Source organism: Astatotilapia calliptera, chromosome 18 (genome assembly GCF_964374335.1).
Source record: "Astatotilapia calliptera chromosome 18, fAstCal68.1, whole genome shotgun sequence".
NCBI classification, from domain to species: Eukaryota; Metazoa; Chordata; class Actinopteri; order Cichliformes; family Cichlidae; genus Astatotilapia; species Astatotilapia calliptera.
This window is the reverse complement of record NC_137439.1, coordinates 13,484,714-13,498,501: the sequence shown is the minus strand read 5'-3', so window position 1 is coordinate 13,498,501 and position 13,788 is coordinate 13,484,714. Positions and strand designations below refer to the sequence as shown.

Genomic DNA, 13,788 nt, shown 5'->3' with positions numbered 1-13,788 from the left:
GAATCTTACAACCAAAGTTTTTATCTGACATAAAATGTATAGAAATCATACATATACCAACAAGAAAGTGTACATCACTGTCACAACAGCGTTTGTTTTCATTCAAAGGCTTCAATACCTGGTGGGCCGGTCTCTAGTCAAAATGCCCGGGCTGTTTTTTTGTCCCAGTCCAGCCCCGGGCACGACACACAGTGAATTAATCTGAGAAGGTGCATAAAAAATAAATGGCCGCGCCAGCGGTGCACATCGCAAGTTAGCTCGCATAGACACATTAGTTGTGCCATACTGGCTTCTTAATGAGCTAACAACCCCAACTACCAGATTCAACTTGTAATTGGCTAAAAATAACTTAGCCTACCGGTGAGAGGGACGTTGCTAGCTGGCAGTTTTTTCAAGCAATGTTGAAATTTCCACATTCTGACACTTCAAAAGCTTCAGGAGCTCTCTGCTCAGCGCAGCAAGAACTCCATAACAGCAAATGAACTGTACAACAGAAAATGCAAATGCTATTTATGGTCTCCCCACAACAATAATAAGAAAAATAAACTGAGCCAATATGGCATGTTTGTTAATACAGAGACACACATGTCCGTGGTGTGACCAGAGATCACACCACGGAAATACATGGATACATCCGTAGACTCAAGACTGATCAAACCAGAAAGCTTTAATGAGCAGCTGGATTTGTCTCGCATTAACTGGCCGAGTTAATGCCAGTTAATTGAAATGCAGCTGATTGAACTGAAAAGCTCGACTCTGTGGGGGCCAAAGTTTGCAGAACTACGAACGCAGCTGGAATCCACAGCTGTGCGTGTTCATGGAGCTTGCATTTTCACCTGCTGGACATCATTACCTGACAAGGTTAACTGTCTTCAGAACATTGCAGGGATATTATTTACAGTATTTGGCTCTACAGATTTTTCTCTCACACGGAGAGTGTCCTCAGGTAGCCGTCTGAATGCTGGACACTCGGAGACGTGTGTCTCTGAGTGGGAGACCAGAGATCACATTAACATGTGTATCTCTGTATTAACAAACATGCCATATTGGCTCAGTTTATTTTTCTTATTATTGTTGTGGGAAGACCATAAATAGCATTTGGATTTTCTGTTGTACAGTTCATTTGCTGTTATGGAGTTCTTGTTATGGATAAAAAGTGTCTTTTTTTGTTTCAAAATAGCTGATAAGTATTTGCTGATAGCTGCAAACATCTGCAAACAAATATAATTCTATAAAGTGGTTCGATATAATGTGTAACTGTTAATATAGGGCGTTATGATTGCATAACATTGGCACATTGACTTCTGAGGAAATTTTAGATGGCACTCATCATCAGAAAGGTTGCCGACCCCTGCTGTAGCTCATCCATGAGCACAGTTCGGGCCCCATCAGCTCATCAGTCCTTCAGTTGGATACATTAACAATACATACATTATTCATTCGTTCATGCGCTCATATGTAAGGTTGAAGCTAATATCAACATGAGGCCGTGAGTCTCATCTGACACTCATTTCATGGTTCTAAGGGTCAAAACAGGAACCTAAAAAGACTCCTGGGTGATAATTTACTCATCGCTGAAACTGATAACAGGAAGCAACAGAAATAACGAAGTATTTTTAGCCCTAGTTTAAATTTCACCGGTATTTTTTTTTCTACAAGTCATTTCGAGATACCAAACAAGTGACTAACATCTGTAAATACAGGTCCACATCTTCATTTCCTGCACTGCGTTCTACATTTGTATTCACACTCATACTGGTTTTCAGGCATAAACTATAAATAAGGATTATACACAGACACAAATACCAGTCATAGCAAGAATCCAGTCAAGCATGTGGTTTTCAGTATTAGTGGCAACGAGTGCAAACCGCAGCTTCAGAGAAAGCATCAGCGATATATGAGCCAACCTACGAGCTTCTCTGAGGTTCCAGTAATCATGCCGAAATTTGTGAATGAAACGATTTGTAAACAGCGGCGCTGAAATTAGAGTGTTAATGGCTTCTTCGTCAACATGAATCACTGCTCGACAATCCGGACATGCAGAGATCGACATATCGGCCCCGTGTGATCCGTCCCCTCTCGTTTCCTCTCCGTCTTTAAACTTCCTGTGTGTGTGTGTGTGTGTGTGTGTGTGTGTGTGTGTGTGTGTGTGTGTGTGTGTGTGTGAGAGAGAGTGAGTAATCGTATCTGCTGCTGTCAGTCTTCTGCCTGGCCTGTCTGTTTCCAGCTGCCTGCTCTTCACAAAGAAACAAGTCTCACCCCACAGCTAATAACCTCAGTATTGACAGAGCGTCTATACCTGCAGGGCAGGAGAAAGAGCGCAGGAGACGGCGACCCTGCGCACTCAGATTTGACCTTCTGCGGTCTCGCGGCAGCTCTTGTTTTTCTCCCCCTTTTCCCCCGCAATCGATTGTATGGATTTATTTTGACCTATCCAACATGCACCAATACTGATTTCCTTCATTTGAAAGAACTGACTGAGAAAAGCAGAGGATGAAATTGAATCACTCACGAGCTCCCAGTCGACGTTTCGGAAAAACGGGTGGCCCATGATGTCGGCAAAGCCCGTCTGAGGGTGGCAGCCCAGGCGCTCCTTGGGATCCTGTGGGAGTGAGAGCGAGAAGAGGGTGAGAGACGGTGGGAGACTATGGTGGAAGGGAAAGATAACAAGTCCAATACCCGAGAAGAAAGGTGGAGAAAGTGAGAAGAAAGAATTGGGAAGGAAAGTGGATACATTTCCCAAAAAAAAAAAAAAAATGCCAGTAAGAGGTGGCACTGCTACAGGCCTGTCAGACCCTCTCTTACCTTGTTGAGGAACCCTTTGAGGACGCTGGCAGCTTTGACTGACAACGAGCGTGGGATTCTGATCTGTTTTTCCAATATTACTGCAGGAGGTGACAGAAAAGGGGTCAAGGGGTGGACAAGAAGAGGAGAGGATGAGATGGTGCCAACACTGCTGCTGTTATGAGTTCAATCCTGCTGGGTCTGCTCGCAGCAGCCCAAGATATGAAGCTTTTTGTTAACCCACCTCACTGTTAATTATAAGAAACAAAGACAATATAAAACCCTATTTATACTAAAATAATGGGGGGGGGGGGGGGAGACACATGGTTTCACACTTCTCTCTGTAACAGATGGCATGTTCCTGGTATTGAGAGAAGCCAATAGAAAGGTGTCGACATGAAGGTGTTGCATGAACTCAGCAGTTTTTTTACGAACCGCAGAAGCACGCTGTTACCTTGGAAGAGGTAGTCTTCTGTGTTCTGGTCAGGGTTGTCGGAGCTGCCGACGATGTCGAAGGGCGACCGGCCCGCCATCATCTCGAACATGAGCACGCCTAGTGCCCACCAGTCCACGCTGAACCCTGGGACACACACACAAACGCACACACACACATATCGTACGTTACAGCTCTGACGCTTTGAAACGCCAAAACACCACAAATGACCGACAACTGCAGGAGGAACTTTTAATTGCCACTTACAAAACTTCAAAGTACACCAGCATGTCAGGGTTACTATAGCAACCACCTTCACTTTAAAAGTGGGGGTTTCTGTATATTATCACACCTTCGACAACAAGAACATTATTCAGATTGCCTACTTCTCTCTCTCTCTTTCTTTTTTAGGCCATTAGGGCAGGAATGTCACAATCAGTTTAACTCTGAAAGAAAATGAAGGACAGATGCATTTCCAGTAAATTCATTTGTATGTCTCACACCACCTTCTCACCTACAGTTTGGTCCACATAAAGCTCTAAGCTAGTCTAGAAACAAGTACTGTAGTCTTTATAATACTTAGTCAAGAAAATAATGCTAATAGTGCTAATAAGATGCTCAACCTCATCCTCAGCTGAGAAAACGGAGCGAGCCAAATGTATTTAAAAATTAAGAGACATGTGGCCCGCGGGCCTTGAATTTGGCACATGTGCATTGGAACTGAACAGCTGCATCATTTCACCAAATCTTAGCTGTCACTTCACTTGTAACAGCACTTTCAAACATCTGGTTTTGCTCCACATCACAGATTTCAGAAGACTGTAGTGTTACTATGTGATTTAAAACAGGACAAGACTTGATGACATAAGCATGAAAGGAGAAGGGCAAACATGGAGATATAAGGATGTTTTTAATGTAAACTGCATACATTTTCACAATATGAATGTGAGGCGAGCAGCACAACATATGGGATATAACAAAGCTTAAGTAATCCTGATATGTTGCCAACCAGAAACTGGATCGAAAATGGAAGTGGCTACAGAAAAAACAACTTCCAGTTTCTTCTTTACAAGGAGGAAATCCTCCAATCACATTAAATATCCATATCTCCCTAATGTTAAGAAAACAGACAGAGCTGAAAAACAACTTAAAATTTAAAATCTACTCAGGGTAAATTTCTGTGAATTCAAAATTTCTGTCAAAACAACGACAGAAAAGAAGCCGTAATGATGTGAAAGTTGTAAAACAAGTAAGGCAGACATGAAAGAGAAAACAGAACATTTTAGATGCCATTGTGGCATCCTCAAACTGATTCCTTTGGCTATCGCCATCTTGATGTTTTGAAACAGGACATGATAAATGAGGGGAAGACCAAAAAACTGAGGGACAAGGTAGACCTTCCCTAAACTACACCCTCCTCTCATGTTCTGGATAAAAATATGTGAAGATCATATATACAATCTGACTTGTTTCTGCAGCCACACGAGTCGCCCCTTATATAAAAGTCCATCTTTTATATGCAGTCTTTGACTTCATTAAGTTTTTTTTAAACTTAAAAATAATTTAATGTATGTAAATTATTATTAAAATAAGGAAAGAAAACCCTGGAACGCAGTTTTCTGTGTAAAGACTAAAAATAAAGACCCAAAAAAAAAAAAAAAAAAAAAAGGTCAGATCTGACATGACATCTACTCAAACAAACAACTGATGCATTTACCCAGTGAATTTGTTTTTTGCTGATTTCTTTCATAAGTAACAACCAAAAACCCCAAAAAGGGCCTGACATTTGTTTTTCTGTACACAAAGACAAGCAGGTGTGATCATCGTGGAGTCAGTGAAGTATAATCATCTCATTGATCGGGTTAACAGTTTGAATGATAAGGGATCACATTCAGAACAATGGTGGACCTACACTGGATCACACATGCCCCTGCTGTGACTCTGATGTCCACACAATTTGCCGTTCGGCCCATTTAAAAAAACAAAAAACAAAACAACTTTCCCACTACAGCCATCACAGTATGAAGAGCGCAGGTGTTGTAAGCAGCCTCGGCAGCGCGACAGCTGAGCGAGCAGCTAAAATCAAACCCAGCCGTCATTAATTTCATTATTCACACGTGTGCTGTTCCTACTGTGTCTAAAAACAGCTGCTGTGCTCATATGTGTTGTTTTTTTTTTTTTTAAATAAAGGAGGGAAAAACAATCAAAAACTTTTTCTTTTAACTGTAAAATTTGTTGCCATGACACCACATTTGGTGACCAAGGAGGCTTTTCTATTTTTACAGCATTGCGTGTGTGGATAGTCGAACACGCAGCACTGAGGATGTAGAAACTGATATTTCACCGAGAAGCTGAAAGTACATCTGAACTACGAGATGCTTTAAGTTGCCAGCTTCACACAATTTGGACTCTTTATATGAGTTTAGATGGAGCAGTATTTATTTATGATTAATTCATCATTATGTCCAAATGTTGAGAATAAAGTAAAAATTTCAAGAATAAAGACGAAATGTGAGAATAAAGCTGTCCGTTCAAGTCGAGCTACTTCTGTTAGTGCACGGCTGCCTCTACAAAATGCCTTTTGTAGATGAACCAGTGTTAAAGAATGGAGTTAATGTTATCAAACAAACCCATTGTGTTAGCAACTGTTAGTACTACTGAAGTTTAATCAGCATTTCAAAATCTCAAACTTTTTCTTCACAAAATTGTTTTACAACTTAATTTTTTCCTCAATCTGCTTCTTTGTGATTCAATGAATATTACAAATGCCTCTTTCCCCCCCCCCAAATGTATCTGCACATTTTTACATTTTACTGCATTTCTTTTTGGGCTGTCTCTCAACTTTATAATTAAACCGCACAAATTAACTGAATTAATGTAGCATTAACTGAATAGCTGCTGAATGAAGACAGAAATGGCTGCTAGGCAAGTAAGACATACACAGGCAGAGGTCAGCAGATTTAGAGAAACAGACAAGCACGCTATTTAACTTTAAAAACTACCGTTTTTAGACATTAAATGTCACCCAACTGGGTCTTTACTTTTCATCAAGGGGTGTGGATGCTATATAAACCATAACTTTGACCAAAAATCCCCATGTGGACAAGCTAACGGCACGGCAGAATGTGATTTCTGCTACATTTGAGGGGTTAAAATGACACCTCAGAAAGAAAGTTAGAGGACTACACGAGTAACAGAACATCTCTCACTCCTATTTTCCCCCTCTCACATTAAGCCCATCCTGCAAATAGGTGTGCCTCACCATTAGAGACATTAGAGGAGTCCTGAATTACCCAGATTAGATTAGTTGAGAAATCCCCAACAGCAAAGATGGTGCTAAAAGAGAAACTTCCAGGAGAAAACAGCTTTTTAAAACTTGTTTTCAGGGTGTAGTTAGGAAACTTTTAATGCACTTTATCATTACATTTGCTGAAAATAGAGCTGATTTAAATAACAGCTTCAATAACTGTTGGAAAACATTTAAAGACGGTTGCACACGCTTATATTGCAATGCAGAACCATACACAAATTTCAGCTAGGTGTTTTTGTTTTGTTTGTTTTTTTTAAACCAAGAAATAAATAACCCAGGGGTTGCAAAAAACTCTTCTACCAATCACTACCCACTAGTAGCCCTGGTTTATGGTGACAGTGTAAGATACCTGGCTTGTGTATTGTGGGGTATTGGCGACAGTGGTGAAAGTTTTCCTTTGTGCACTAAGATCACTGCTGTATGTCGGGCACCATTTAAATAAATTACATATATCCTAAATTAAAAAAACTAATATGTATCCAAAGAAAATGTGTTCCTACGTTTGTCTACAGTTGTTGAATTGTTTATATATAATGTAGCTTGAGTGTGTTAGTGCAGATAAACCCAGTTTTGCCTCACACACTTTCTAACTGCAGAATTAGATAGCATTTCTGGTAAGTGCTTCCATGTCGTAATCCTCACCGTAATCCTCTCCTCTGAGTATTTCGGGGGCGATGTAATTGGGGGTACCACAGAAAGTGCTCGTCGTATCGCCAGGTCTCAAGCCCTCCTGAAAGAAGAAAAAAAAAGAAAGAAAGATCATCAGCTGTGAGATCATCTCAGAGGGCTGTAAACCGACACGTCTGCAGCTGTACAGGTGCTTTTATCCAAAGTGCACTGCGGTATCATTACAAACCACATTAATCCGTAAACCACACCTTGCACATGCCGTAGTCTGTAAGCTTGATGTGACCCTCAGAATCCAGCAGCACATTGTCCAGTTTCAGGTCTCTGTAGATGATTCCCCGCTCGTGGAGGTAGTTGAGCGCCAGACTGATTTCTGCTGAGTAGAATCTGAAACCCAAAGAGGGAAATTAATGTGTTTTTAAATTCAGCTCCAGCTGCATAAAGAAATTAAAAACGCATCTGTCCCTTTAATCACACGTGAAGCAAACGGCCAGACTGTACCTGGCATGTTCTTCTGGGAGTTTCCTTTGCCTCTGCATGTGGAACATGAGATCTCCACCATTCACATATTCAATAACAAAGAAGAGTCTGCAGAAAGAAACAGAAGTTAATTTCTCTTAAATACAGAATTAGTCATCTTTCAATCATCCATAAGACATCTGTCAGGGTGGCTGGATGAGCGCTCTCATTTTTTTTTTCCTGCTAATGTGCTTTACTGATTTTATTACACTCACTGTATAAAACTTGCATCTAACACAGTCAGCCTGGGGTGGATATTTACTACAGCTTCAATTAAATTTTTACTTCCAAAGGCGATAAAAACATAACAAAACATTTTTCCACTAAGCGATTACTTTTCTTGCTTTTATGAAGTTCTCGTGCACAAAAAAAGAACACATCTCTCCTTTACAGCTGCGTACTTTTGCCCCTCACTCAAATCTCAAACTTGCTCTTCAGTTCAGCTCAAAATGTTATGACGGAGAGCAAGCCTTCGATCACTAAGACCTATTAAATCTGCCTCTCAATTCAATTAAATTTTATTTATATAGCGCCAAATCACAACAAAAGTTGCCTCAAGGCGCTCTCTCAGAGGAACTTGAGAAATATTGATGACAGTCAAAATTCAGGGCCTCACAGTCCACCTGCAGGTTTGCACGAGTCTCCCATGAGTCTGCTGCTGCCTGAGGCTCTTTTAGCTCCTACCTGCACCACCAGACAGTTGGGTTATATGGTAGGGCCAAAATCCCTACCATATAACCCTGTATTTAAATTTGAAGTTAGTGAATAAGAGATTCCAACAATGACCAAAATTAACTGATTTTACTATAACTTAGCAGCCTGACTGATTTATACTTCAAACATATACATCCACCAACATTTCATAACTACACCGTAACCCGACCCGCGATACCTTTTTCGCCGCTGTTTTTTATTTTATCAGTGAGTGAATATTGATCGACACCTCAATATAAGGAGTAATAATTATAGCATTGATATAAAGGCTCACAAATGTCAGCAAATTCCTGGTGGGAGACAGATGAAACTACTGGAATGTAAGGGAATCAAAGGAGAATCTACAAAGAACTGAAAAAAAACTCGAGTGACAAAATCTGTCCACAACAAAGAGCGGCGACCCAGAAGGGAAAAAGTCCCAGCATTTTATTTGTTTACATCGTGGGTGTAACCGCACATATAACACCAGGACACGACCACAAGCTATTTAACACAGAACAGAGGAGCACAAACGTAAATGTCGGCAATGACGTTTGCCACTCATGCCGAAACTGTAGGTCCCACATAGATTCCCTGCAGAAGTCTAACCCAGGCCTTACACATGACCTAATAAAAATGCACTTAATAATTTTGTGTTGCTTGTGTTCTTTGTGCTCTCTTCGCTGCTTTGGGATTAAAGTATAATGAAACACAAGGGACTGTTTATGTGTTAGCTTCTAAAACCAAACTTTGTCATTTTAGTTACGTTTACTGTCACAAAACATGTTTTACCGCGACAGGGATTTTCCTATAACCTTAACCATGAACACGCTTCAATGACCTAAAAACAAGTGTTTTGTTTACATAGAAGTACCGTATTTTCACGACCATAAGGCGCACTTAAAAGTCTTAGATTTTCTTCAACAAGTGTGGCGCGCCCTATAGCGCGGTGCGCCCTATGTGTTGTAAGGAGGACGTAGTAGAGAACACCATGAGAACGTTAAAGGGTGAAGTGTGGGCGTTGATCGTATATACCGGGACAATCGCACATACCTGTATAAAAGAACAGGTATGTGCATTATGCAGGACATCGTTGTTTTAACAACCCTGAAAATGGCAAAGAGACACGCTTACGAAGCACAGTTTAAACTGAAGGCCATCAGCTATGCGGAGGAACATGGAAATCGAGCAGCGGCGAGAGAATTTAAGATTAACGAATCGATGGTTCGCAAATGGAGGAAGCTGGAAAACAAGCTCCGGCAGGTCAAGAAAACGCAGCTGAGTTTCCGTGGACATAAGGCGAGGTGGCCCGAGTTGGAGGAAAGACTCGAGCGGTGGATCATCGAGCAAAGAGCGAGCGGGAGAAGCGTTTCGACGGTCACCATTCGGCTAAAAGCAGTTTCACTAGCTGAAGAGATGAACATTGAACATTTCCAAGGAGGTCCGTCTTGGTGCTTTCGTTTTATGAAACGGTGCCATTTTTCCATCCAGACCAGGACTACGGTAGCGCAGCAACTTCCAGCGGATTATAAGCTGGCCATCTTCCGCTCCTACTGCAGCAAACACATTGGCGACAAAAACATCCAGCCCAGCCACATCACAAACATGGACGAGGTCCCGCTCACTTTTGACATCCCGGTGAGTCACACTGTGGAGAAGAAGGGGACCAGCACGGTAGCGATACGCACAACGGGGTATGAAAAGTCTTCTTTTACTGTTGTGCTTGGCTGCCATGCTAATGGACAGAAACTGCCGCCTATGGTGATTTTTAAGCGAAAGACTTTGCCTAAAGAGAAGTTTCCAGCAGAAATCATCATTAAGGCAAAGGAAAAGGGCTGGATGGATGAGGAAATGATGAAAGACTGGCTGAGGGAGGTGTATGTAAGGAGACCAGGTGGTTTTTTCCACGCATCACCATCGCTGTTGATCTGTGACTCTATGCGTGCCCATCTCACAGCCGATGTGAAAAAACTTGTGAAGCAAATGAACTGTGAGCTTGCTGTCATTCCGGGAGGCCTGACAAAGGAACTCCAACCGCTGGACATCGGTGTGAACCGCCCGTTCAAAGTAAGGCTGCGAGCGGCCTGGGAGCGATGGATGACCGGTGGAGACCACAGTTTCACTAAGAGTGGAAGGCAGCGCCGGGCGAGTTACGCCACAATTTGCCAATGGATTGTAGATGCTTGGGCTAACATGTCTGCTGGCACTGTTGTTTGAGCTTTCGCAAAAGCCGGCATCGTTTCCGAGGAGCCGCACGGCACGGAAAGTGACTCTGACGGTGAAGACAGTGAACCTGGCATGTTTGATGGAGATTTAGCGCAGCTGTTCAATTCAGACACAGAGGATGAGGACTTCGATGGGTTTGATTGATGATAAAAATGTGAGTACCAAACTCAGTTTTGCTCCTGCTTTATTTTTAAATATGCACACTTGTATGCTTGTGTGTTGTTGATGATGACGATTACCGGCAATAGAAATGTGAGTAAGGTACCGAATTCAGGTTTGCTCCCGCTTTATTTTTAAATACGCATACGGTACTTGTATGCGCCCTATGGTCCAGTGCGCCTTATGTGTGTGTTAAATACAGTAAGGGCACACATAACTGAGACTGCGCCTTTTAGCACAGTGCACCTTATGGTCGTGAAAATACGGTAATAATACCTCAACCACAGGAGCGGCATATTTAACTGTGTTGTTGTACAATGGTGTTTTGATGACCTCATCTGGGGTTTGGTACCTTGCCTAAAGATGCTTTCGAGTGGGCAGGAACTAGAGATGGACCGATCCGATATTACGTATCGTATCGGTCCGATACTGGCCTAAATTACTGGATCGGATATCGGAGAGAAATAAAAATGTAATCCGATCCATTAAATATCATGAAAGCACATGGCATAACTCGGCTCATAACCTTAGCAGTCGGAGCAGTATGCATCACGTGATAGAGCGGCTGTGGCGTGCGAGACCTGTCGGCGGTCTGGTTCAGCATTTGTAGCCTCGCTACCAACCCGGCATTTCATCTCCAAGAAAGTTATCCCAGAGAGAAGTAAAGCAAGTGTGTAAGTTCATCTCTGAATGTTTGTAAAGCATTCCAGCATTAAGCTTAACAACCGATATATGGAGCGACTGCCTCTTATTCTCTCTCTCCCCTGCTGCTACTTCAATCATGAAACTGCTTAATGATCAGCTGATCGGCTTTTCTGTCGCGACTCTGTCTCTCTTGTTTGTTTATCGCCCACTTTGCACCAGAAAGAGGAAACCAGCGGATAAACAACAGCAGCACGTTTAAGCTTGATAAGCTGTTGTTAGAATTTATTTAATATTACTTTGTACACCACGATCGTTTTCTACGTAGCTGACAGCTGGTAACTGTGCAGGGGCGGATCTAGCAAAGTTTAGCCAGGGGGGCTGATAGGGCATTAACAGGGAAAGGGGGGGCACAAAGAAATACTTTTCTTTCTTATTCTCATTTAAAATGTCTAGCTTTTAATAAATAATTATCTGAATCTTGCACCCAAAGTTTTTATTTGATGTAAAATGAATAGAAGTCCATTACTGTATATAGTAACTATTAAGTCTAATATATATACCCTAGTAAGCTATAGTACTTTTTCCTTTGGGAAGGCACCATCTGTGCAGTCTGCAATTCTGTTGAAGAAAGATGTTGAATCCATTTAATATTTCTTGAAAAATAATTGATTTCTGTGCATTTTTTTCCACATTGCATCAAATTAAGGTTGATTACATCGATTAAGCATCATAAGGTGGAGCGTGAGGGGTGGTTTCCTTTTTTTTTTTTTTGTTGCTGGGAGTTGGAACCCTATTAGTTAGGTTGCTTAGTATTTACGCTAAGTACTTTTTAAAATACCAAAATAAGGAGGATGGAGTAGGTTTAAGTTTTTTAGATTGATCAGTATTGCTGAATTATGAAATATTTTGGGTGCAGTGTATTTTTTACATACAGGTATAACAGAATAGCTTTAGTGTTTTTGTTTTTTTTAAACTTGAGTATGAACTTATACAAAATGCAGCAAGATATTAAAAAAACAGTTTTATTGATTAAAACAAAACACTATAATGGATTCATATCGGTATAGGCAGATATCCAAATTTATGGTATCGGTATCGGACATAAAAAAGTGGTATCGTGCCATCTCTAGTAGGAACCACCAACTTTATACTTGTAGAAGACAAGCCAAGTCTTGAACCCCAGGACCAATCACTCATTCACACAGCACTTTGAGCTAGCTCACATCCTGCAGCCACTGTAGAATCACCAGTTCACCTAACATGCTTGTCTTTGGGCTGCAGGAGGAAACGTATGCAGGCACAGGGATGCATTTATGTATTTACTCCAACATAGTTACTCACTGACTGTAACTTTACTTTTCTAGGGTGGGTGTTGTCCAGGTGTATTAACAAGGGTGCAAATTATTTACTAGTGAACAATCCCCTTCAGCCAACCAGGTAGCCCCAGCCCTTCCCTCTTGTGCATCCCTAAATTGATCAGGTTATGTTCATACCAATCCCCAAAAAGCCTAATCTTCAGAAATTCTAACGCCATCATGGTGTAATGCTGCTGGTGACAGAAGTCCTGCAGAAAACTAGAACCTGCAGCCGTCCATTACGGCTGGTTCACCATGTTTGTCGTGGTGATGAGGAACTCAGTTGAAAGACAGCTGATTGTCCAACTCTTATGGGGATATTTAATGATATTTATTAATGTATTTAAGAAAGTGTGGTGTCCCTCTTTTTGCACCCTGACTCCAATACTGCCACAAGCACAGTGCAATTCTGCGAGAAGCCATGCAATGCATTTGTGAAGCTTTATTTAGAAAATTTAGAAATATGTAACTGTAGCAAGAAATCTGGGTCTTTAGATTCATTTCATTTGGGACGGTAAAATTTAAGGTATGGTATGCTCTGGATTTATATCCCACTGACTGCTTTCTCAATCATTTTGTTTGATAATCAGAAGAAAGAAAAACTGTAACTTAAAAATCTGAATAAATGACCAGAATAACCTGATTCAGGCAGCAGTCCCTCCTTAGACCTGTAAATTGGTGTAGCTCTTATATACAGAGGATTTTTCCAAAGCCTAGTGAAATAAATAAATTAATAATAATAATAATAATAATAATAATAATCACGACTCATGCAATAGCAAAGCTCACCTGCTTTCTGTCTGGAAACAGGAGTGAAGGCCGACCAGGAAGGGATGATTAGAGGCCTGCTCGAAGACATGCTTTTCTGTTTGAACCCAGTCGATGTCCTGGAACAAAAACACACAAAGAAACACCCAAATGTCAATCAAGGGATGTTTGTGACATAGTGCCCTTGAGCTAACTAAAAGCTGAATAAGCACAGGGCTCCATCGACCATCCTACAAAGCCTGAGAGTTACTTGTGTGTAAGGTGGACAG

General features: G+C 41.3%; 1 protein-coding gene across 1 annotated transcript in view; it reads right to left on the bottom strand.

The window, feature by feature from the left end:
* The window catches only part of prkci (protein kinase C, iota), a 45,119-nt gene that overhangs the window by 5,324 nt on the left and 26,007 nt on the right, over positions 1-13,788 (bottom strand). The window contains exons 10-16 of the mRNA XM_026149056.2: positions 13,541-13,638; positions 7,656-7,742; positions 7,406-7,541; positions 7,170-7,257; positions 3,239-3,364; positions 2,806-2,885; positions 2,513-2,602 (exon numbers count right to left, since the gene is read on the bottom strand). Coding sequence (XP_026004841.2) covers positions 2,513-2,602; positions 2,806-2,885; positions 3,239-3,364; positions 7,170-7,257; positions 7,406-7,541; positions 7,656-7,742; positions 13,541-13,638 — 705 coding nt within the window. The remainder of the gene's footprint in view (positions 1-2,512; positions 2,603-2,805; positions 2,886-3,238; positions 3,365-7,169; positions 7,258-7,405; positions 7,542-7,655; positions 7,743-13,540; positions 13,639-13,788) is intronic.